The sequence below is a fragment of the Mirounga leonina genome, unplaced genomic scaffold (assembly GCF_011800145.1).
Source record: "Mirounga leonina isolate KUSES-001 unplaced genomic scaffold, KU_Mleo_1.0 Mir_99, whole genome shotgun sequence".
NCBI lineage: Eukaryota > Metazoa > Chordata > Mammalia > Carnivora > Phocidae > Mirounga > Mirounga leonina.
The window spans coordinates 5,161,102-5,187,054 of NW_023270971.1; the positions used below are offsets into that span (position 1 = coordinate 5,161,102).

The 25,953-nt window shown below is 50.0% G+C and overlaps 1 protein-coding gene across 1 annotated transcript in view; it reads left to right on the forward strand.

Annotated features, from left to right (window-relative positions):
- Positions 1-25,953, forward strand: part of LOC118006813 (actin filament-associated protein 1-like 1) — a 62,664-nt gene that overhangs the window by 26,794 nt on the left and 9,917 nt on the right. The window contains exons 3-16 of the mRNA XM_034999614.1: positions 470-553; positions 1,328-1,425; positions 2,546-2,654; positions 6,588-6,713; positions 7,369-7,580; positions 9,523-9,702; positions 11,663-11,755; positions 14,456-14,549; positions 14,792-14,944; positions 16,348-16,559; positions 18,204-18,349; positions 18,975-19,047; positions 20,821-20,932; positions 23,924-24,088. Coding sequence (XP_034855505.1) covers positions 470-553; positions 1,328-1,425; positions 2,546-2,654; positions 6,588-6,713; positions 7,369-7,580; positions 9,523-9,702; positions 11,663-11,755; positions 14,456-14,549; positions 14,792-14,944; positions 16,348-16,559; positions 18,204-18,349; positions 18,975-19,047; positions 20,821-20,932; positions 23,924-24,088 — 1,857 coding nt within the window. The remainder of the gene's footprint in view (positions 1-469; positions 554-1,327; positions 1,426-2,545; positions 2,655-6,587; positions 6,714-7,368; positions 7,581-9,522; positions 9,703-11,662; positions 11,756-14,455; positions 14,550-14,791; positions 14,945-16,347; positions 16,560-18,203; positions 18,350-18,974; positions 19,048-20,820; positions 20,933-23,923; positions 24,089-25,953) is intronic.

Here is a 25,953-nt window from a genome sequence, read left to right on the forward strand (position 1 = left end):
AACTCAGACGGGCCGCCCTGTGTCCCGCAGTGTTGCGGGCGTCTGAGAGATGGGGGGCGGGGGCGTCCCCGCCGGGTGACTCTCGGAGCCTCACTTCCAGTGACAAAACAGGCCGATGTCATCAGCAGCCCTCACAGGACCGTGGGAGGGTAGTAGGGGGCAGTTTGCCACCCGTGCTCGGCCCTGTCCCCTGGCCGTCCCCGAGCACCTTACCTGTTCTGTTTTCTATACTGGGCTCTGAGCATCCTTCCACTTGGAAAAGGAGATGCTCAGGAACGATGTAAAAATCAGAACAAAGCTTGAAAACCAGGGAGCTTATTTAGGATGTGCACATGCTTTGTCAACGGTGCCGTGTCCTGAGTGGGCTTGAGTCCCAGTGGCGGGGGGGGAGACCCGGCTGTCGTCAGAGTGGGCACCAGCAGACCCCCCCTTCCTCCTCACTGCCGACATGCTCCCCCTCTCCTCACAGCCAAAGAAGTCTCCTACCTGTATGTGAACACAGCGGACCTCCACTCCGGGCCCAGCTTCGTGGAGTCCCTCTTTGAAGAGTTCGGTAAGGCACCCTCTCCCAACCCCAGCTGGGAGCTGTCCCCTCCCTGAGTGTGCAGGCCCACTGCCCCAGTCTCCGGAAGGGTCCTCAGATTGTGTGGGGGCCTGGCTCTAGCGTTGCAACACTGAGTCACGTTGGGCAGGTCCCTTGACCTCTCTGGGCCCTGCCAGCTCTGAAAGTCTAGTCAAAATCTGTATGGTGACAGGAAGTCATCCCCAGGATTTGAGGAAAGGTAGGGAGGAACGGTGCAGGCCAAAGAAGGTGCTGTCTCTCCTGCTGCTCACATCCACTGGTGGTGGCCGCCTGACCCCTGGGTTGAGCCATCCTGCGCCCCAGCAGAGAGGGGAGCTGCGGGGGGGCATCGTGGGCGTGGGGGCAGGCGCACCGGGAGGCGGGCAGGGTGTGTGCGCCCCCTGATCCATCCCGAGGGAAGACAGCACTATTCTGCTTCAAGAAAGCTGCGGGTCAGGTGAAAGTTTCAGGGATGGAGAGACTGACGGAAGACCCGGTGCCTTCATAACCCACTTCTTGAAAATCTCCAAAGCACCACACGAGATATCTCATTTGGCCCTCTTGATAACCCTGGCAGACAGACAAGGCCAGGGATTATTGGGACCGGTTTACAGAGAAGACCAAGTCTCAGAGTGATGAAGTCGCTTGCCCAGGGTTTCTAACGAAGGAGGTGGTAGAGGCCTCCTGACCCCAGATCCAGGCTTCTTCCCATGCTACCGTGCTCATCCCTGGCTTGCTCTGCCCCAATGGCCTGCCCCTCGGTAGACTGTGACCTGAGCGACCTCCGGGACATGCCAGAGGATGACGGGGAGCCCTGCAAAGGAGCCAGCCCTGAGCCAGCCAAGAGCCCGTCTCTGAGACACGTGAGTCATGGCCTGGGTTCCCACACCGTCCGGCCCTCTGTCCCTCTGAAGTGGCCAGTGAAGCTCTCCCCCCAATGCTTGGGTCCCTCCTGCCTGTGCAGGACCCTGTTCTAAGGGGAGAAACAGGTTGTGAGAACATTTCAGTGACTCATTATGTGCTCACTGCGCCCACGCTGAGCAGGGATAATGTGGTGAACTGATCTGTCAGTTCAGGCACAAAGGACGTTCCCCACCCCAACTTCTGATTGCCATAATAAACGTGGAGTGTGAGGAAAGCTCCGGACCAGCGCTTGGTGGCCTCTGCCCTCCTCCTGCTGCCATGTGGTCTTAAACAAATCACCTCCCCTTTCTGAGCCTGTTTTTCACTTACAAAATAAAGGTTTGGATCATATCTAGGGTTCCCAGCCTTCATCCACGGAATTAAGGCAAAGGGCCCATAATCACATCAAACACTGTCAACTGCATAATTCACTATCATCATCACCATCCAATGGTACCAACTGTTGACCCCTTACTACGTCCTTTAACATGCTCACAATAACTGAATGAGGTTGGCACCATTGTTATCCCCATTTCACAGGTGAGGAAATGAGACTTAGCATAAGCGACATGTCAGTGCCCACAGCTCATAAGTGACAGAGCTTAATCCCGGTGAAGCAGGGGTGCCCTGGCCCCAGAGCCTAAGCTCTTAGCCACGAGGCCGTGCTGCCTCACTAAGTAACGTGTCTTCCGTGTACTTGCCTTGCTGTTCCTCACAGCTGTGTAGATGTGGTTGCAGAGCATTGCAGAACTCACAGTAGTTTTGATCACTTTGCATGCGCTTACTTAATCAAAAGCCTGACTACGCCTATGTGGCACTCCACAAAACTTTTAGATCTTACGGAGAAGCCCTGATGCTGAAATAAGTTGGGCAAGAAGTAGAGGACCAAGCAAACTCTCAGGGTTCCCACCTCTGCCTTCTGCCACCCTGTCAGAAGTTCCGGCTTCACCTTCAGAACATGCATCCCGCCTCCTCGGGGCTCCTGCCTCTCTCCGCCCCAGCCTCCTTGCCGTCACCCCACCGGCTCCCTCTGCTCTCCTGGCCTTCTTGGTCTTATCTGCCTCCTTTGTCCCCCTTCAGGCAGCTGACCTGCCTCCACCGCTTCCCCAAAGGCCTCCGCCCGAGGACTACTATGAAGAGGCCCTTCCCCTGGGCCCGGGCAAGTCCCCTGAGTACATCAGCTCCCACAGTAAGTTCTGGTCCCCCCGGGGGGACTCCTCTCCTAAAGCTCCCGTGTGTCTCTCTAGGGCTGGAGCCCCAAGCCCGGCACCTGCCCAGCCCTGCCCACATCCTGGGGAGAAGCTGCCTGAGCCCCTGGCCTCTCTAATGAAGGCCTGGGGAGGCCAGTGGGCCTAGCCCCAGGGATCAGGGGCTTGGTTCCAGCCCCAGTTCTGTGCGGTCTTGGACAATCCCCTTCCCTACTCTGAAAATAAGAAGGGGCTGGATACATGCATATAAATGTGCGGGGACAGAGGTACACAGACGGCCACTGAAGCTGGTGCTCCCCCACGTGCTCCTCCTCGGTAGACCCGGTGAACTGGTTTGTACTTCAGCCTGGCCACACCTGAGAGGAGAAGTAAGTTATAAAGTGAACGTGTGGGGTAAAAAAAGCACATGGCCAAAATCAAAAGGTCTTCCTATTGTGGGCACCCCAGGGAATTCAAATCTCTTAACTTGGCCACAAAGGAGAGTCTCTGGATTTGGACTCCTCTTTCCATGGTTCCCTCCAGCACTGAAACAACTGGCCGTTTTTTTGAGGATCAGATAAGTCACTGGCTTGGATATAGGAACTTAACATCACACACAAGAAACTATATTATGGTTTTTGGGTGACCCAGCATTTGTAGTTGAACTTTTATAAGATAATGTTTATGTGGTGCTCTACTCTCATTCAGTAGCACAGTGGAGTATTTTCCAACTGCCAAAAAATAAATGAAATAGTTCTGTCTGTGCTGATCAGAAATGAATTCCAAGATACCTTCGTTGATAAAAACCTCGAACACAGAATACTGCCTATTATATGATTCCATTTGTTCCTTAATACGGTATACACACACTCATGCATTCATTTTAGCAATTTTTCTAGGATATGCAAGAAACCAGGAACAGTATTTCCCTGTAGAAATCTGGGTGAAGGGAACATAATATTTTCCCATTCATACTCTTATACTGATTGTGCTTATCACCATGGTCATACTTTTTTTTTATTGTAATAAAATATACATAACATAAAATGGACCATTTCAACCACTTTAAAGTGCCCAATCAGGGACATTTAGTACACTCACCGTGTTGGGCAGCCATCGGCTCTACCCAGTTTCCAGACATTTTCATCACTCAAGGGGGAAAGCGCATACCCATTAAGCAGTCACTCTCATTCCCCTTTTCCCCTGAGCCTCTGGCAACCACCAATCTCCTTTCTGTCTCTATGGATTGGCCAATTCTGAATATTTCACATAAATAGAACCATACAATGTGTGGCCTCTGGTGTCTGGCTTATTTCCCTTAGTATAACGTTTTCAAGGTTAACCCGTATCACTGCATGAATCAGTACTCCTCTCCTTCTTAGGGCCACGTCATCGTCCATTGTGTGGATAGACCACATTTTGTTCAGTCAGTTGATGGACATTTGGGTTTTTTTCCTCCTTGGGCTACTGTGGTATATTATTTTTAGGATTAACCAACTAGTGAAAACAAAGTGAAATGGTGGGGTTGGACCAGGTGATCGGTGGCTCTCTTCAGCCTTGAAAGTCTTGCGGTCTGTGTTGCTGTAAGCAGCTGTTTGGATGTGAAGCAGCTGACTTTGTTCTATTTTATCCACTTGAGGACAGGAGAGGAAGGTGAGGACAAAGTGCTGCTGAGCCCTGAATCCCAGGTCAAACCCCTCGGCTGGGTGAAACTGTTCTACCTCCCCAGGGAGCTCACACTCCTCTCCCATGGGGCCGCGGGGATCCTGGGCCAGGAGGGAAGGGCGGGCCTCAGGAAGGGCCAGGGGGCTGGACCAGGGAGAGGGTGCCAAGCCCGTCGGGGAACATCCTTCCTCTTACACAGTGACCAGCCCAGCCAGGTATTCAAGAGCGCTGCCCCGGGTGTCCCCTCCCTCTTCCCCATCGCACCCCTGCCCCCCCACCCCCGCTCCACCCATCCATCTCACAGGATATTACCGGCATCTGAGGCCTCAGAGGACCTGCTGGGAAGGGCAGGCTCTGCTCCTCACTTGGGAGACAGCACTTGGTATCCCAGTCGCTGGGAATTTCAGTGCTGCCGTCCTCAGGAAACAGATGGATGGCAGCGGCTGGGAGCCCAGAGCAGCACTTTGAAGAACAGTGTGGTACGAGAGCCAGTTGGACTGCATGAAGGAAGTCTTCCTGGAAGAGGGATGTGCATCTATTCCCTGAGCTGACAACCTCAGTTCCCATGCAGGTTCTGACCCTAGCAAACGGTCTACGGCTGCAGGGCTCCCGTCTGTAAAATGGGGCCCATACCTACCTCCCTGCTTTGTAGGAATCAAAGGAGATGGTAGTAATAATGACATCTGGCATCTGTTCAGCACATTCTATGTGCCAGGCACTGTGCCAAGAGCTTATATGCATTGTATCACTCGTCCGAGGTGGGAACTGCTCCCGTCACCGTAGGTGAAGACCATGAAATGCAGAGAAACTGGGGGCTTTTATGGCCAATAAATGGTGGTGACAGATTTCACCTCAAATCTGGTCAAACCCAAAGCACATGCCCTTAACCCACTGACCTTCAGAGTGTGCCCCAGGGGCCATCTGCGTCAAAATAACCTTAGTTGTTTAAAAAAAAATCCAATTTCTTGGCGTTCCATATAGTTTCCATTTGTACATGTTTTTTAATGTCCTGTTAAACAGGTTTTTTTTAAATGCAAATTCCTCAGCTCAGCCCACACCCACACTGGTGAATCAGAATCTCTAGGGAGACAGTCCGGGGATCTGCATTGTAAAGAGACCCCCAGTAATTCTGATGCAGAATACAGTTTCAGAAAGCAGCCCCCACACCCCTGCACTGTGCGGCCCCTGAGTGGGAGTGTGCTGGGAACATTCCATGCAGGGAGCTGTCGTGTTCACTATTGTAGGAGCTATTCCATTAACTCCTCTAGTCCAGGTCCTCCCCGTAGTCACAGAAGTTTAGGAGAATCTCCATCACAAGAGGGAGCATACGCATCAGGAAGGGAGCAGAAGGACTGAAGTGGCAGAAGATGAGGGGGGCTGAGCCCAGGCAGCTGGAGCACCACTCCTTGCAGTATAGGGACGAGGGCTGTGACCAAGACACACACACACACACACACACACACACACCACCACCACCACCATCCCACCGCTGTGGGATCACTGAGGAGGAGCTGACTATGCTCTGTCTGAGAAGGTCAGAAGAAAGATCTTTGAGGGTGCCTGGGTGGCTCAGTTGGTTAAGCGACTGCCTTCGGCTCAGGTCATGATCCCAGGGTCCTGGGATCGAGTCCCGCATCGGGCTCCCTGCTCTGCGGGGAGCCTGCTTCTCCCTCTCCCACTCCCCCTGCTTGTGTTCTCTCTCTCGCTGTGTCTCTCTCTGTCAGATAAATAAATAAAAAATCTTTAAAAAAAAAAAAAAAAAAAGAAAGATCTTTGAGCTGGGCCGGGCGCCTGGGTGGCTCAGTTGGTTAAGCGACTGCCTTCGGCTCAGGTCACGATCCTGGAGTCCTGGGATCAAGTCCCGCATCGGGCTCCCTGCTCAGCAGGGAGTCTGCTTCTCCCTCTGACCCTCCCCCCTCTCATGCTCTCTCTCTCTATCTCTTTCTCTCTCTCAAATAAATAAATAAATAAAATCTTTAAAAAAAAAGATCTTTGAGCTGGGTATTAAAGGATAAGTAGAAGTTCTCTAGCAGAAGCTAAGAGAGCACATGGAATAGCATGAACACAGCCCTGGAGGTGTGACAGGCCCAACAGGGCAGCTCCTGGTGACAGAAACACAGAGAGCTTGTGGGAAGCTGGAGCAGATGACATGCAGAGAAGAGGCCCCTCACCCTGGCCAGGGAGCTGCACTCTCTCTTCCCCAAGGAGGGGCATGTTGTCTGGGGTCTTCCCCAGCCATGGCCCCTGCAGTCTGCCTGTCTTTCTCCGAGGTGCCGCTCCTTCTACCAACCCCACAGATGGCTGCAGCCCAGCCCACTCCATCATGGATGGCTACTACGAGGATGCAGACAGCAGCTACCCCACAACCAGGATGAATGGGGACCTAAAGAACTCCTGTAAGTACCGAGAAGCTGTTCAGAATGGTCCTGTCCTCAGAGAGAAGGCTTTGACCTGACCATTGGCATGCACATGCATACCAGCCCCTCTGGGTTGCCACAGAGGCCCCAAGCCCTTGTACTCATGACCCTGGGGTCAGTGGAAAGGCATGGGAGTTGGGAGCTGGGATCTAGCCATTGCCCTGACCCTTGATGACTGACTTTGAATGAGGCATTTGTTCTCTTTGAGCCTCCAGTTGCCTTCTGTATAAAGTGGGGATTTGCTGGGTGCTGTCACCTGAGACTAAGGCACGGAGATGATGGGGTATGACAGTAGCTGATGTTAGTGGAGTACTCACCAAGTGCCAGACACTGGGCTAAACGCTCTACAGTCCCTGATCCTAAGAACCTGATGAGGTAGATAATGTCATTGATTGTGACCATTTTACTGATAAGAAAACTGAAGCTCTGAGAAGTGAAGTCACCGAGGTCGCAAAGCCACCGGTAAATCTACACAACACTGTGCCCGTGTGGGGGTGTAGAGATCACCATGGTCACACCTCATGCCCACCCCCTCCTGGTCCTCGAATCCCAGGGTAAGGACACCTGCAGAAGGGTAAGAAGGTGCCTCCCAGGCGAGGACACAGTAACGGGCCCTTTCCCGTGGCTCCCACAGACAATGACTCTGACCCAATGAGCAGCTCCTACGAGTCCTATGATGAGGAGGAGGAGGAAGGGAAAGGGCCACAGCCCACGCACCAGTGGCCCTCGGAGGAGGCCTCCATGCACCTGGTGAGGGACAGCAGGATATGTGCCTTCCTGCTACGGAAAAAGCGCTTCGGGCAGTGGGCCAAGCAGCTGACCGTCATCAAGGAGGACCAGCTCCTGGTGAGTGGCTGCGGAAGTGTGCCTCTAGGCCTCACATGGACTTACGTGTGTGTGTGTGTGTCCGTGTGTGTGTGTGCGTGTACGTGTGTGTGTGTGTGTGCAGGCATGTCTGCCTCTGTTCCTCTGGGCTTGCTTTGTGCACAGAGGCTCAGTGCTTCTGAGATCAGGGCTCTCCCACTGGAACAGAATGAACACACACACACACACACACACACACACACACATACTCAAAGACCTGATATAGACTTTACCAAGTTTTTGTTTCTCCAGGAATGAACTTTTATCAGTTTAAAACAATGTTTATTGTTTTCATAATGCAACTAAATGTGTTTATATATAAAACTAGAGAAAAACATAATGAAAATGACTTTTAAATCCACCTAAAATCCCATCGACCAAGAGCTAACCACTGTTAAGTTTTGTTTTTTTTTTAAAGATTTTATTTATTTATTTGACAGAGAGAGACAGCGAGAGAGGGAACACAAGCAGGGGGAGTGGGAGAGGGAGAGGCAGGCTTCCCGCTGAGCAGGGAGCCCAATGCGGGGCTCGATCCCAGGACCCCGGGATCATGATGGGAGCTGAAGGCAACGCTTAACAAATGAGCCACCCAGGCGCCCCTACTGTTAAGTTTTAATATCCATGTTTCCACTCTCATTTCCATTCATTTGCCTTTTCTAAAACTGAGCCCACGCAGCACTTACTATGGAACTTGCTTTCTTAGTTTTTTTTTTAATTTGCCATCTCTCATCGCCATCATTTCATAAAAGAAAATATACCTTTAATTCCAGAGTAGGAATACAGACATAATTTCAGAAAAAAATTATTGGTTCTTTACCCCAAAATCCATTGAGAAGTCTTATCCAACATATATCCACTTGAAACATGATTTTTTCTCATCCTGGAGCAGTGAAAAGCTCACCCCAGGCCAGAACCAGTCCAAAGGTCATGACTTATTTCTTCCCACTCCTTATGCCATTTTTTTCTTGAAATATTGCATTGGTTAGGATCTCCAATACAATGTAAATAGAAGTGGTGAGAGCAGGCGTCCTTGTCTAAGTCCAAAGCTCAAAGGGAAAGTTGCAATAATTCACTATTAAGGCTGATGTTTGCTGTGGGTGGTTTGTAGAAGTTCCTTATTATCACATTAAGGAAGTTTCCATCTATTTCTCTAGTTTGCTAAGAGTTTATATTACAAACCGGTGGAGAATTTACCAAATGCCTTTTCTGTTTCTATTGAGATGTGGCTTTTCTCCTTATTTTCCATTAATATGATGAATTATAGGGTTGGTTTTTGAAGGCTAATGCATTCTTGCAATCCTAGAATAAACCCTATTACGTCTTGATACAGTATGCTTTTATATGTGTCTAGATTCTATTTGCTAGTGGTTTTTTGAGGGCTTTGCCACCATGTTGAGATTAACCTATCATTTTCCTTTTTTGTAATGTCATTGTCAGGTTCTGGTACCAAGGTAATGCTGGCTTCATAATAAGAACTGGGAAGTGAGGGGGTCCTTATTGATAAACTACTGACTTCCCAAGCCCAGCCCTCCACCTCTGCTAGGATTCTCTCTCCCACATTCCTGCTAGGTAGCACATTAGTAGCAGGGAGCTGGCTTCCTTCCAAGCCAGCCTGTTTCTTCTCTGGTTCTTTAGACTAGAATGGTCTTCCTAGTATTGTGCTAAAATCTGCCTCTTCCTAATAGGTGGCTGTGCCCCTGGGGCCCCTCGGTAGCCCTTGAGATCTGAAGGTTGTCCAAATATGCCCCGCTTCCAGGCTTCTTTTCTCTGGGGTGAATAGCCACAGCCCCTATCTTCATGCAGTGCCCACAGCTGGGCTAGGGGTGGGGAGGGCGTAGGTCGAGCTCCCCCAAGTCTTTGTGTGAGGGCATCTCCCTCCTCTGCCCTCCAGTCCAGAAGGGTGAGCCCTTCCCTTCCTGTCCAGTGTTACAAAAGCTCCAAGGACCGGCAGCCGCATCTGAGGCTGGCGCTGGATGTCTGCAGCGTCACCTACGTGCCCAAGGACAGCCGGCACAAGAGGCATGAGCTGCGCTTCTCCCAGGGGGCTACCGAGGTCTTGGTGCTGGCACTGCAGAGCCGGGAGCAAGCCGAGGAGTGGCTGAAGGTACGTGGCACCTGCCCTTCCTTCCCCCCTTCCCCAGGTCCAGCTTTCAGCCAGGTGGGCTCCCGTCCCTGGAAGAACAGGCCTTGCTCAAGGAGGGGTGGCGATCAGAACCCTGTGCATGGCTAGGGCTGACATGTGGAAGTGGGCTTCAGACATCTCCAGGAGACAGACCTCAGGCTGAAGTAATGCCTTCTTTCTAGTGATTTGAATCCTCTAACACCCTCACTGTGGGCTTGTCTAGCCTGCATATGTATACCTCCTGGAATGCGGAGCTTAACATCTTTGAAGGAAACACATTTTATCATTAGATGAGCTAAACCTTTAAAAAAAATTAAAAAGAGGAAATCCTTCCTGTCTTAGGTGACATGTGTATCCTCGGAACAACCACCTGTGGCCCAGCTTTCACATCTTGCCTCGGACTGTAGAACAATTAGTTACTGTGTACTGAGCGCGTATTTTGTGCCATGCATTGTGCTAACAGCGTTACATACTTGACCTCATTTACTCTTTGCAATGGGACTATTATCGTTCCCATTTTACAGATGAGGAAACTGAGGCCTAGGAATCTTCTGTGACTTGCCAAAAGTCACCCAACTAAGTTGTCAGGGCCAAGAGTAGAAGTTGCCAAGGAAATCTACTCCAAAGGCCATAGGCAGGGTGGCACAGTGATGACAAGGGAGGACTTTGGTGGCACACAGACTTGAGTTCAGGTCCCAGGCCTAAATGGCACTTACTGGCTATGTGATCTTCAAATGACTTTGCCTATCTGTGCCTCAGTTTCCTCTTCCGTAAAATGGTTCTTGTAAAGATTCTAGAGAGCATTTAATATAGAGCTGCCAGACAGTAAGTACTCAGTAACTGTGAGTGATCACTGTGTCCTGGTGGTGGAGCCACCATCCCCAGTCCCTTACTTCAGGCCGCCATGTCCCTGCACCCTGGCCAGCTTCCCCTCTGGCACCTTTCTCCCTCATCCTGTGATCCTCCTGCTGGGACAAAGAAACCAGACACCTCCCTCCCTCCCCATCCTCCCTTCCTTCCTGTGATAACCAGCTCTCCCCCTGGGAGGTTTAGTGCTGCTCATTATCTTTGTCTCAGGGGGGGAAAGAAGGGAGAGAACCTGCCTGGTGGGGGAGCCTCTGCCCTCCAGGGGCCAGGGGGGCCAGAAGAAGGAGCCCTAGACTGGAGACTGAGACTGGAGTCAAGCCTGGACTAGAGACTGTGTTGATATCCCGATACGGGGAGGTCATTAGCCCAGAGATTCAGGGCAGGCAACCACGGCTTCGCTTCTCGGAGCCCCATCATTCTCTTCTGTGATGTGGGGATCCCAGTTGTCTCTGCCCCTTGAGGCCACTGTGTTAATACAACAGGATAATCCATGTAAAACCGCAGATGGGTGAGCAACAGGTGACGGCCGCCATTATTTCATGGTCTGGATGCTTCTGCAATGTGAGTGAGTGCCCTGGAATCTCCATGTCCACACCTTTGAAATGGAGGGGGTAGCCCCCGGCTGCCTGCAGGCTGTTGCCAAGGTTCCACACTGTCACGGGAGCCAGTCCCTCGTGCTTGTGCGGGGGGTCCTGGGTCATGTGGCCCTTCACACCCATGATCTCACTGGTCCTCAGGCAACCCAAGGACGTAAACAGAGGACAGTATTATCCGCATGTGACAGACAGGGAAACTAAGGCCCAGAGGAGGAAAGTGGCTTTCACAAGACTGCACAATTGATTAGCAACGGAGCCCGGTCTAGAAGCCATGCCTCTTGTTCCCCAGCCCCCTCTCTTTTCAATTCAAGGGGAAAGCCTGTTCAAACCCCGATGTGCAGGAGGCCACATCAACCCATTCCCACTGCCCAGGGATCTCAGCCCCGCTGCTCGATGGCCTTGACGGCACAGACCCCGTTCTTCTTCTGCCTCTACGGTACCCCTGCCCACCTGCTCACGGCTGTGCATCCTCTCCGCAGGTCATCCGAGAGGTGAGCAGGCCTGCCGGGGCGGCCGAGGGCGCAGACGTGCCCCAATCCCCAGTCCTCCTGTGCAAGCTGGACCTAGACAAGGTACGTCCTCTGTGCCAGGCAGCGGGGACTCAATACAGGCTCCGCCCCGGGGGGAACCACGGGCCGGTGGTGAAGCCAGGCACCTGCCTCAGACAAGCCATGAGTGCCCCGCTTGGAGTTGGCACAAGTCGGCGCTCGGTCTGTGTCTCCTGAATGAATGCAAGCATGAATGAATGAATACCCACGTCCAAGGCGCAGTGTGAGCCCGAGGAGGGAGTGACTAGCCCCGCCAGGACAGGAGGAGGTCACAGTTGAACGGATCCATGAAAAGCAAATTGGAAGCTGTCAGGGGAGTGTACCCCACTGGGACAGGAGTGAAGTGGACACTTGGTAGTTGCTCAGGCAGCCGCTTTGCCGAGTGCCGGTGGGTGATCAAGGGAGTCAGCCCCCAACCTACACACATGAGTCTTGCATGACGTAATAAAGGTTAATGTTTCTAGAATATGACTGTGTGGCCAGCAACGTCTGGTAGGCTTTACAGGTATTACCTACTTTCATTTTTATGACAGCTCTTTGACGAGTTCCGTTTTCAGATGAGGCAGCTGGGACACAGAGAGGCTAACCCCGAGTCCCATAGTTAATAAGAAGCAGAGCAAGGTTGTATACCTAGACACCTGGCTCTTGATGACTTTGCCCCCCACCTCAAGGGGGCCGAGCTGAGCTCTGCTTGCCGAGCCCCGTGCCCCAGGCATTGTGCTGAGCACGCAGGTGCAAAGCTAACAGTAGTTCACACCCACCCTGCACACCCCCCTGGGGGGGGGGGTTCTGACACAAAAGCCCAGCTGTGTGAGCGCTGGGAGGGAAACGCACCAGGTACCCTGGGAGCGTCTGCCAGGGGCCTGCTCTTGTCTTAGGTGTCAGGGAAGTTTCTCTGAGAGAGCACATTTATGATGAGGGTGAACAACTAGAAAGGAGGGGGACAGAAAGGGCATTCCAAGCTGAGGGAGCAGGCCCCAGAGCAGGGGGAAGCAAATGGAAGGTGGCCAGTGTGGCTGGATTCAGACAGAAGGGGGCTCGTTTGGGGCGCCTGGGTGGCTCAGTTGGTTAAGCGACTGCCTTGGGCTCAGGTCATGATCCTGGAGTCCCTGGATCGAGTCCCGCATCAGGCTCCCTGCTCGGCAGGGAGTCTGCTTCTCCCTCTGGCCCTCCCCCCTCTCATGTGCTCTCTCTCATTCTCTCTCTCTCAAATAAATAAATAAATAAAATCTTAAAAAAAAAAAAAAAAAAAGAAGGGGGCTCGTTTGGCCTATTAGAGTGGTCCTTTCTAGGACCTTTCCAACTGCAGTGAAGGGGACAGGGGTTCACGCTGGCTGGAGGGGCAATGGGGGAGGGGGAGGGAAGATGGCGCCTGTGTTCAGCGGAGAGCCTGCTTCTCCCTCTCTCGCTCCCCCTGCTTGTGCTCCCTCTCTTGCTATGTCTCTCTCTGTCAAAATAAATAAATAAAATCTTTTAAAAAAGAAAGAAAGAAATACCTACCATCCGTATACCATTGCAGGGCAAATAGAACCATACGTTGTTTCCCAATTTACAGGGGAGATCCTTTATACTTTCAACAGATCTCTCCCAATTCTGACAGTTGCCATGTTTCCAGCCTTTGGAAATTGAGGGAAGCCCAAGGCCTCTCTTGTCTCTCCAGGCCCCCAAGTTCTGTGCTTATAGCAAAGCATCCCTGAGCCTGGTCTGGGAAGTCCTTGGCAGGAAGGGTGGAGAGGCCTCAGAGCCTGTTCTACTACTTTTTAAGTGGGTTGGTACCACTTTAATCCTGTCCCAAGTCTGACTGGCACCATTTAGCTTTTTAAAGCGAGGTAGCAGGTGGGAGAGATGATACCATGCAGGTGGGAGAGATGATACCATCTGTTGGCTCCCTGGAAAAGGATGTGATTCAGGCGAGAAAACTTGGGGTGAGGAAAGGATTTTCCCAGGTTCCCATGACTAACAGGTGGTACCAGGGACAGAACTTCTTCGAAGGTCCATCTGACTCTGCCTCGCCACCTCCATAGTACCTACTAGGCACTTAACTGACCTTGTCTGGATGAGTGAATGAACAGACGGACGGACGAGCGATGGGTCCGGAGTCAGCATATGAGTAAAGTTCTGTTGGTTACGATGGAGTTGCTGCTATGGTGTGTGTGCATGTCTTCACCACCCTCCTACCCGAGTCAGGACCATGAAGACCCCTCTGTTGTCACTGTTCACATTTCCTGGTCACCAAGTCCTGCCGTAACTATTTTGGACACGCCAACTCTTCCCTTTTTCTACATCTTGTCATCTTAGCTCCTTCCTTTACCACCTTGCCCTGGATGACACTCTCTAATGTGGCCCTTTGGCTGATAGTCTGTCCCCACGATGCCACCAGAGGTCACTTCCTAAACCAGCTGCATTACATTAGAATCCTATTTAAGTACCTTCCCAGACCCTGTCACCTACCGAATATGGGACATCCTAGGAATTTATTACAATGCGTTGCAACTAGGTGCCTGGCTCCCCAAACGGACGATGAGAGATTCAAAGGTACAACCGTCCTAAGTCAGCCTGTCTCCCCCAAACCTAGAATAGTGTCAGGCACAGGAGAGGTGCAGACAAATATTTGTTAGGCAATCATCGTGTGCAGAGGTTGGGGGGATTGAACCAACAAAGGGGGACTTCTGAGTGTGCCCTCTGACATGGGGCTCTCTGTGTGTTTCCCCCCCCCCCCCCCAGAGACTGTCCCAGGAGAAGCAGACCTCAGACTCGGACAGCCTGGGCGTGGGTAACAGCTGTTCTACTCTAGGCCGCCGGGAGGCCTGCGACCACGGTAGGAGCCTCTGGGGACTCAGGCCAGAGAATGCCACAGCTGGGAGGGGCCTTGCACAGGGATACGGTGCAGAGCAGGTCCTGACGGCTCTGGAGATCTGGGGAAGTTCACCTGGCCTGTCCACACCTGCAGTTGCAGCCAGGCCCCAGGCGCAGGCTGAAAGGGCCGTTGGGAAGGCTGGTGTGGGTGGGTCTGGGACTTGGGGCTCCCTCCCTTCCCCTAATCCATCTCCATGGCAACAGGCAAAGGGAAGAAGAGCAGTCTGGCAGAGCTGAAGGGTTCAATGAGCAGGGCTGCGGGCCGCAAGATCACCCGCATCATCAGCTTCTCCAAGAAGAAGCCGCTGGCTGATGACCTGCAGACATCCTGCCCCGACGAGGAGGTTCCATGCTGTGGTGGGTCCTGGGCACCGGGAGGAGGAGAGTCAGACCCTGCTGCTGTGCGCCCCTGGGCTAAGCCAGAAAACCCTCTAGGCCTCTTCCACCTTGCTCCCAGGGCAGAGGAGAGAATCCTACCTAACCCCCACTCCATCAACAATCCATGCCTTTACATCACTTCTCTCCAGTGAGGCCCTAATACTCAGGAAAAGGAAAAGCCACCTGACTCCCCTATCTCTGTGTTCCCTGCGACCTCAGCTCCAATCACTGCCCGTCTGTGGGCCTCAGTTTCCTCCACTATGATGGGAGGAGAGTGTCTTATTTCCTCCCAGCACATAACATGCCAGGTGTGTAAGTTATAACCCAGTCTTATAAGGAAATGGATAAAAATATTTAAGTACTTACAAATGCATTCAGCGTGAGTTAAACATGGTTATAAATGCCTTCAATGTGAGTTTAACATGGTTTGGAAGGGAAGATATATTATTCTGTTTTCATTAATGCAGTGTTCCATGTACTGGACTCCAATAGAAAATTCTGTATTTTGTTGGGGTTTTTTTGTTTTGTTTTTGTTTTGTTTTGTTTAAGATTTTATTTATTTATTTGACAGAGAGAGAGAGCGAGAGCAGGAGCACAAGCAGGGGGAGTGGGAGAGGGAGAAGTAGGCTTCCCGCTGAGCAGGGAGCCCGATGCAGGGCTTGATCCCAGGACCCTGGGATCATGACCTGAGCTGACGGCAGACGCTTAACGACTGAGCCACCCAGGCACCCCAGAAAATTCTGTATTTTGGATATGCAGTAATATTCCCTTAAACCTGAAAAAATAGTATAAAATCACATGGCTATAAATAATTATTTTGTAACCAGTAAATCAGGGCATGTTGTGGGAAAAAATTATTTAAATCTAAAATGTTGAGAGTGAATTCTAAACCCATTGGTCATCAGTCTGTGCCTTGCTCATTTTAGAATTCTTTCTCTTGGCTAGACACTTTTGTTCCCACATGCTGCCACCAGGTGTCAGCATCACCCATTATTTTCTGTCTCACTAATAGTTCTGATATTTCGGGAGGAGGAAAAGCAAAAGGGATAATAGTTGTGTCTTTTACTCACCTCTACAGTAGTCCCCTGCCCTTTTCACCAAGCTAGGTATGGTACAAAGGCTGGGTATCAGTATATGAATGTGATCATCAGTCCCCATTTCAGATAAGGAAATGAAACTCAAGGAGAAGACGGTGCCAGAGGCCACAGGCCCAGAGAGAGTGAGCTGATCCAGGACCCACAAGGCCTCTTTCCAGCTAGAGAACGAGGGTTGTCCAGGCGCTTGTCCCCAGGGTGTAGACCCATGCAGACTCACAGCCCCCACCTTGGGTTTCCCCAGGGCCAGGCTGTCAGGAGGTCACCCCGCTGGTCTCCCCCTCCCAGGCTATCTGAATGTGCTGGTGAACCAGGGCTGGAAGGAACGCTGGTGCCTCCTGAAATGCAACACTCTGTACTTCCACAAGGATCACACAGACCTGCGGACCCATGTGAATGCCATTGCTCTCCGTGGCTGTGAGGTGGCCCCAGGCTTTGGGCCCAGACATCCATTTGCCTTCAGGATTCTGCGCAACCAGCAGGAGGTTGCCATCTTGGAGGTGAGAGGAGAGAATGGTTCTTGGTGGTGGCAGCTGAGAGGAGGTTTGGCCTGGGTGTGGGCTTTTGTCTTGGGGGGCCTTGCTAACTGACATTACAGGGACTGAGGAAAAAGGGAAAGTAAGCCCACCTGCTGCCAAATGACCGAGAATGACTGCCAGTGAAAATACAGGACACCCACTTAAATTGGAATTTCAGATAAACGACAATGGTTTTAATGCAAGTATATCCCATGTGATATTTGGTATATACCTATACTGAAAAAGTATTTGTTGTTTATCTGAAAGTCGAATTTAACAGAGCATTCTGCATTTTTATTTGTTAAATCTGGCAACCCTAGAACCGAAGTTTGTTTATTCTCCCCTATCTTAAAATCCCAAGCCTGAAAGGCATCTAGTCTGATCTAACCTGGATCTGATTCTGGAATCCCCTCTAAAACCTTCCCACCAGTGGCCGGCTGCCTCAGATCAACCACTGCTCTTCAAGGCAGCCTGCCCCTCCCATGAAGCAGCTACATTTTTAGAAAGGTGTTCTCCACACTGAGTTGAAATCTTTAAGCTCCGTGAAGGCAGTAACCATGCCTGTTCTGCATATTTTTGGTTTTTCCAGAACCCAGCATGATGCCCAGCCCATATTAAAGGCTCAATTACTATTTGTTGAACAAATGGCTGAATGAAAATGTGATTTCATCCCACCCATTCATGGTTGTTCCTACCCAGTGGCACTAGCCCTCCTTTCTGAGGTCCTGCACAATGCATGGAGCCTCTCCTCTACATGTCCCTCATTTGGCTTTTTAGGATTTACAATGTAAACACTGGAGGGAAAGTTCAAGAACTACCCCCTCATATTACAAACAGGGTAACTGAGGCCAGGGCAGCCAGGTGCTTTGTCCAAGGCTCCAAGGGGGGTCAGAGGCCTCTTGGCCTGATCCTAGAACAAAAACCCAGCCTCTTGATCTTGTTTGCTTTGCCCAGTACCCACTGCCTCACCCAGTTCTTAAATTTCAAGAAATATTGCTCTGGTCACTCACTTTTATTTTTGAAAGGTTGAGAAGGGCCTCTTATTTCTCTTAAATTAAACACAAAGCTTTCTGGCGAGAAGTGTGCTTTCTTTATTCAAGTCTAACATTTGTGTGCTCAGCTGATTTTATAAGAATGCTCTTTAAATGAGAACTACCGAGAACTATGGGTTCAGTTAACCAGCAACTCTTGGCAGTTTTCCTGTACACTAGTACTACAAATAATTGGCAGTTATAAGGGGAAAATTTCGATTGGGTTATGTGAGAAATAGTCTCCTCTAATAAAAAAGTAATTTTTTTTTTTTTTAATTCAGGGAAATCCAAATGTCGTTTTTGCCTCTAAATGGTCATGAAGACTCTGAGGATAGTGAGTGAGGGTGTGTGTCTTAGAGAGGTGGTCAGGGAGGGCTTCTCCGAAGAGGAGCATTAGAGCCAAAACCTGAATAAAGAAAGGGTGGAAGCCACTTGGATTTCTGGGTGGGTGTTGCAGCCCTGTTCCTCTTGGACCCCTAAGTATTGGGTACATAGCAGGTACTTTACAAATATGGGTTTGGCTAAAGTGAGCAGGTAGCCTGAGGCCCTAACAGTACCAAAGTGAACTCATCAGCCTGTGCCTCCTCTCCCTCAGGCAAACTGCTCAGAGGACATGGGCCGCTGGCTTGGGCTGCTGTTGGTGGAGATGGGTTCCAAAGTCACTCCCGAGGCACTGCACTATGACTACGTGGACGTGGAGACCTTAACCAGCATCGTCAGTGCAGGGCGCAACTCCTTCCTGTGAGGGCCAGCACCCCCCAGCCCCCCCGCCCCCCGGCAGCCTCTCAGAGCCTCTGAGTCTGGCCATGGGCGCTGGGAGGGGAGGGAGGAGGAGCCGAGGAGGGCTCTGCTTCCTTGGGAAGTCAGAGTGGGTGCCTTCCTCCCCCAGCAGGCAGGAGCGAGCTGGCTAACGGAGGTAGCCCAGGGTTGGGGGAAGCTGTGGATGCGATGAGCAAAGGAACAGAAGTCCTTCTGCGTAGTGACTGGGGCTGGGCTCTCACGCCATGGAACTCAGGGTCTCACACCCTTGGCCATCAGGGCTGGTCCATGCACTGGAAGAGCCGGGTTCAAGTCACGGCTCTCACGACCAACAGCTTGGGGTGGTGGCTTGCCAGCTTGGATCCTCTGTGTCCTCGCGTATAGAATGGAGGGGATGAATTACTGACCTCTCAGGTTGCTGTGAGAATCATGGGGCTCCCTGCCTCTGAAGTCCTTAACACAGCAATGGCCCAGCGCTGCCTGGCGTGGTTGCTGTTACTAACCTTCCAACACCCATCACAGAATCAAATGAGAGTAGACAGGAAAGCTCTATAAGCCACAAAGTGTCATCATCATTGCCATCATCATGACACCTTATATTTTCTAGATATGCAAGATCCTGCCAGGATCAATGGCCTGAGCCCCGTGTATACGATGATGTTCCCTATGAAAAGATACAGGTGCGCTCCCTTGGGAGGGCTGGGAATGTGGCAAAGGCCACTGATTTAGCTCTTCCTCTTTCTCTCTGTCACCACTCCTTTTTTCCTGCACGTCAGGGATAATTTCCATTTAAGCAGCAGCGGGAGGGGGAGGGAGGACCCTTCTCATCATAGATCACGGCTCTGGGTAAGGAATCCCCGGGAGAGGAGGCAGGGTAGTACAGCAACAAGCCCCTAGATCAGGAAGGGAGAGGACTCTGTATACTGCAAAGCACTACACCGGTCTGAGCAAGGTGTTGGTCCCTCCACCGGTTCGCTGCTCTGTGAGCTGATGCTGCTGACTCAGTGGTGCGTGGGGGGCAGCCACTCCATAGACCTTCACCTGGTGGAGTCACGGTCCGGGCCTCAGCTCCCAAGGCAGAGTCTCCCTGTCTTGTTCACTAAATCAAGGAGAGGCCAGTGAGGCCTCGGTAGCCATCACATGAACAGACTGCTTCCGGCAGCGTGTCCTACGTCTCTTCCTCCCACGGGAGAGCCAGACAGCCACATTCTGATCAGACCCTGGTGGGTGCGTCAGGCCTCACAGCTGGGGGAGAGAAAAAGAGGGGATCAAGCTGCCAAAGAAAGCAGACATGTCTGCACGCCAGACCCCTGCCTTGGACAGTGCTGGATGACACCGAGCTCCCACCTCTAAGACTCCCTTTCCTAGAAACTTCTCCACCCTTCTTCTGCTTATATGGTCTTTCTTCAGATTCAGATGAACCAGTGGATGCAGCTTGAGATCTTTCTCAGTTGCAGTGATTAGTAGCCAGATAGCTTAGTACCTAACGGCATGAACTTTGAATTCAGGGCTGAATCTGGGTTACCTTGGGCTTCACTTCTCTGGTCCTCATTTCCCGGCTCCAGACGAATACTATAAAACCTACCTGATTGGATCACTGCAAGAACTAAATGAAATACTGTATGGAAAGAGCTTAGCAGCACATAGACATCAGAAGCTCTCACATGGAGTAAATAGTACTATTGTTATCAATATCATTATTATATTACATTATTATCATATTCCATTCCTGGTTCCCTGAGCTCTGACTGGATTCTGGGTGTTCTTAATACTCTTCATGCACAAATGTATAGCCAGTTTAGCGGCGCCTGGGTGGCTCAGTCAATTAAGCGTCTGCCTTCAGCTCACATCATGATCTCAGGGTCCTGGGGTCGCACTGGAATGTCTGGCTCCTTGCTCAGCGGGGAGCCTGCTTCTCCCTCTCCCTCTCCCTCTGCCTCTCCCTCTGCCTCTCCCCCTGCTCGCACACTCTCCCCTCTCTCTCTCAAATAAATAAATAAAATCTTTTTTCAAAATGTAGAGCCAGTTTATTAAGTTATGAACTTCCACCATTGGCTGATGTCATCCACGACTTTTTATCTTAACTGGGAGCTCTACATTTAGCAATTTTAGAAAATTTGAAGGACACTTCCAAATGATGTGAAGACAGAAATAGCTATGATAAATCAAATATGGTCACCCACAGCCCTCTGAGACTTCCAAATTTTCCTCTCAGCAGATATTCCAGTTTAGGGATGCCTTCTGCAGCCCCCAACAGGAAGGTATGAGGATCAAATGATACACGCTAGTAGAAGTAGTCTATAAAGTGTTGAGTGCAGCCCCAGTCTAAAAACGTAAGGCCACAATCTCAGAGGTCCTGCAATGCTCACCCACCACACTTGGAGCAGAATACAACCCTGCCTGGAGGGCTCTGAGCCTACCTGCCCTTCACCTCCTTTCTCCATCTCCCGCAGGACGAGGAGCCCGAGCGTCCCGCGGGGGCCCAGGTGAAACGCCATGCCTCCTCCTGCAGTGAGAAGTCCCATCGAGTGGATCCGCAGGTCAAAGTCAAGCGCCATGCCTCCAGTGAGTTCTGGGTGGGACCGAGGAAGGGAAAGAAACAATCCACGGGGTTGGGGATCTCAAATCAGATTCCTCTAGGCAGTGGGCAAGTAAATTAAGGAGTGAAGCGAGATGTAAGAAAATACTCTACCGTAAGAAAAATGACAGCACAAGCCAAGAGCTAAAGGGCAGCTAGGCTGTGGCCTCTGAGGGGGAACAACAGGGAATGGGGTGGGGGGAAGACTGTGGGAACCTGGAGTGCTCAGCCTCCACCTAGAGAGGCGGCTACTACTCAGCTTCAGCCAGTGGCTCCCACGGAACCTGGCAGCCCAGGTTCGCAGATTATTCGAGACCAGAAATCTAGCCTTTATAGGAAATCTACTGACTTCTTAATACTAGCAACTACTTTTCAAAAATTTTAACACGAAGGCCAAATACGTTTTTATGCTGCGATGTTGCATATATATGGATACACATATATACACATATAAAATTCACCCTCAACTTCTGTCTGTTCCAAAGGCTAAAAACATTAATAAATTCTGATCTGGGGGAGCAAGTGGAGAAACGAACCCCTCCAAATACCCTCAAGGCAGCTGCCGTGAAGGGCATGGCTCACCTCTGTGTCCCAGCCCGCGCTCTCCCTAGCACCCCATATAGGAGCTGAGTGAATTTTGCCTGATTGCCACACTACGCAATAAAGGCTAAGCATGCCAGACTCTGGTCAATTCTGTTTGATTTCCGACACTAGTCTCTGCTCCTACACGTGATTCACGAGCCGGCTGGCTTCCTGTAGGACAGCATATTCCAAGAGCCTTTTAGTTTTTGCTTTACAGTTCTTCAACGAAGAACTGTACAAACAAAGTCAAGTTCTATTCCTTGCTTTTTGAAGATTTATCTTTTAAAGTACTTTTCTTTATTAGATCTCCACTTCATTAATGTAGATAATCTCTTCTGGGGGTCAGGAGACCTGTATTCCTTTTCCCACTTGATCACTAAATTACTACGTAACTTTGGAAAAGTCCCTTCCCTTCTCTGGGCCTGAGTGTGCCCCCTGCACAGTCAGAGGGTGGTTGTGTCACATTCCTTACACTCTGCTCTCATCGGCACCACCGGAAATACAGGCCTTTATGGAATGCCCATTTTCAAATGGAAAAGTAGGGGTGCCTGGGTCGCTCAGTCGGTTAAGCATCTGACTCTTGATTTTGGCTCAGGTTGCGATCTCAGGGTCTGAAATCGAGCCCCACATTGAGCTCTGCGCTGAGCATGGGGTCTGCTTATGATTCTTTCTCCCTCTCTGCACCCCCAACTCATGCTCGTGCTCGCTCACTCTCTCTCCAAAAATTAAAATTAAAAAATTAAATGGAAAAGTGAACTGAAATAAACATGTAAGATTAAAGAAACCATAAAGCATTCAAACAACAACAACAAAGATAACACAATAGATTCTTTCTTCAAATCAAATATTATATTGAGTGATGTATAAAAGAGATATAAAATACTGGGAATCATAGATGGTGGTTGGGGGTTTTAAGGTCCTTATCTGATAAATATAACACTGACAACACTTTGCTGGTCTACCCATTTATTTTTAGCTTACCAGTCTATAAAATCGAAACTTCTGGGAGAAAACTGCCCTGGGATGCTACTGTGTATCTGGGCAGTTGGGGGAAGTATGGGGCCCCTTCTCTGCCCTCCATGCTTTATTTATTATGATCAGGCTTGAACTGCAGGGTAGTTGGGACAGGAATTGATTTTTGCATGCATCACTGGGTGGCCACTGCCATCCCTATGAGAATTAGAGAGACAAGACCCCATAAATGGGGGTAAACCAAGGGAATCATTCCAAACGCCACACCCCACCAGCTTAAAAGGGCTATGAGTGACTGTCTGAAAAAAATAAATAAATAAAAACTTCCCTGAAACGTTGGACCATGGCATTGCCCCAGCTAGGGCCATAATGCATGGCACAGAGCCCAGAGTTAGACACATATGGGCTCAACCTGGGCTCTGCCATCATTAGCAGTGAGACCCGAGCTCTCTGTGCCTCAGAGCTAATATTAGTAAGTTTTATGAAGATTAAGTGGAAATGAATATAAATGGCCTAGCTTATAGTAAATGCTTGATAAATTTTTGCCATAATTATTTGTAATTGTCCACCATAATGTAGAACCTGCAACAGACTTCTGGGCCCTTCTCTCCTCCAACCCATTTTCCAGGAATAAAGCAGGCAATACCTGACCCAAGGTCTTGATTCTCTGCAGCTCTGAGTTGTATGTCCCTGTCTCCTTGTCTTATATATACCTGAGAGTTGACTGTAAAATGCCCTTTTAAAACTAAGGTGTGTTATACATCACAAAATTTGTTTCATATCATTATCTGACATTTACTAAGCACTTCCACCAGATACCGTATCAAGTATTTTTCATCAATTCTTTCATTTCAAACTTACCACAATGCTGGGGCACCTGGGTGGCTCAGTCGGTTACAACGGCTGCCTTCAGCTCAGGTCATGATCCCAGGATCCTGGGACTAAGTCCCGCATCGGGCTCCCTGCTCAGCAGGGAGTCTACTTCTCCCTCTCACTCTCCCTCTGTGCTCTTTCTCTCGGATAAATGGATAAAATCTTTAAAAAAATTTTTAAAAACTTACCACTATGCTAAGAGGTAAGTTTGATCAATGGTCCCACATTTACAAATGAGGAAACCAAGACCTGGGGGAAAGGCACAGAAACAGCGCAGTTCACTGTTGCCTGATGTCACACAACTAGTAAAGGGGGAAAGAGAACACAAACCTTGGTCTGCCTCATTCCAAAGCCCTTGTTCCTAGTCCCTGTGCTCTGCTGCCTCCCTTTTGCTCCTGTTTCCTTGGAGGTTTCACACACTAAGGATATAGATCTAAGTATTCCCATTTTATAGATGGAGAAGTTGAGGCTGAGAAAGACGCTAAGGCCCCTCCAAGTACCCTTACCAGAGATCAGAAATGGGGGCCTTTGCCTGCCTTCTACTTCTGCAGGTGCCAATCAATACAAGTACGGCAAGAACCGAGCTGAGGAAGATGCCCGGAGGTACCTGGTAGAAAAAGAGAAGCTGGAAAAAGAGAAGGAGACAATCCGGACGGAGCTGATGGCACTGAGGCAGGAGAAGAGGGAGCTGAAGGAAGCCATTCGCAACAACCCAGGTACCTACGTGGGCATGTCCTGGGCACTCAAGCGGGGACCGGGCTCAGCTCTGACACCTCCCGTGGCAGAGGTCAGCTGGTTATCCAGGACAGTGCATTTCTCCTCCCCTTCTTCCTCCTCCTTCTCCTCCTTCTCCTCCTTCTCCTCCTTCTCCTCCTTCTCCTGTTCCTCAACATCATCATCATCATCCTTCCTGACTAATGAAAGTGCCCTCAATCTAATAACTGCTTTTGGGTAAGGGGATAAAAAGGCATCACAAAAAAGTGTACACTTAATGTAGTAAAATTCAATCTGATTTTAGAAATGTTAAAATGAGTGTGCCTTAGAATCAAGGAAATAAGAGATATCATTTTGAACCTCCCAGTAAGTCACTCATTCACGGAAGGGCTGAGCACCCAACCGTGTGAGACACTGGTCCCCGTGCTGGGGAATGATGGACAGACACAGTCCCAGGATCCTCTCCCAAAATCCAGGGCCATGACTCCTTGCAGGCCCAGCCTGCTCTGGGCTCCTCTGCACCCCACCTTCTGCTCTTTCCTTTGAATTCTCTCTATAGCTGTAGTTTGGCATACTTTCAGCGTGAAGTTTGCACACAGGTTTGAGGGAACAGAAGCCTTGTCCTTTATAAAATACATCCAAGGTCACACAGCCCGGTGAGAGTCCGAAGGAACCTATGGACCCTTTTCCCAAGGTGAAAAAAAACCCGCAGTTCGCAATGTCACAGACAGTTTCAGTAACCAAGAGCTCATGTGCCCCAGAGCTCAGCCATAGATCGCCTGGGAATCCATACACCTAACAGAGAACTTCTACCTTAAAGGGTAAGGCTTTTTCTGTGTAGCCAAGAACCAGAATCTGTGGGAGGGAAGCATTAAGAGAAAAAAAAAAAGAAGGCAGTTTGGCCTCAATACACAGAACTTTCTAAGAGTCAAAACAGGGTTTGGAACAGGCTGACTATCCTCCTTATCCTGCTCAATTTTTTTCTGTAGCACATCACTTTGTAACACTGGATTATTTATTATGTTTATCATTTTTATTTATCGTTTTTTCTCTCTCTCATACACACACATACACACACACGCACACACACACATATGAGCTCCATAAGGGCAAGGATCTTGGCCTGTTTTTTTTGTTGTTGTTGTTGTTTTTAATAATATATAATGTATTATTTGTTTCAGAGGTACAGGTCTGTGATTCATCAGTCTTACACAATTCACAGCGCTCACCATAGCACATACCCTCCCCAATATCCATCACCCAGCCACCCCATCCCTCCCACCCCCTTTCTCTCCAGCAACCCTCAGTTTGTTTCCTGAAATTAAGAGTCTCTTATGGTTTCTCTCCCTCTCTGGTTTCATCTTGTTCCATTTTTCCCTCCCTTCCCCTGTGATCCTCTGTCTTGTTTCTCAAATTCCACATATCAGTGAGATCATATGATAATTGTCTTTCTCTGATTGACTTATTTCGCTTAGCATAATACCCTCTAGTTCCATCCACATCATTGCAAATGGCAAGATTTCATTTTTTTATGGCTGTCTAATATTCTGTTGTGTATATATACACCACATCTCCTTTATCCATTCATCTGTCGATGGACATCTAAGCTCTTTACGTAGTTTGGCTATTGTGGACATTGCTGCTATAAACATTGGGGTGCACGTACCCCTTCGGATCACTACATTTGTATCTTTGGGGTAAATACCCAGTAGTCCAATTGCTGGGTCGTAGGGTAGCTCTATTTTCAACTTTTTGAGGAAACTCCATACTGTTTTCCAGAGTGGCTGCACCAGCTTGCATTCCCACCAACAGTGTAGGAGGGTTCCCCTTTCTCTGCATCCTCGCCAACATCTGTCGTTTCCTGACT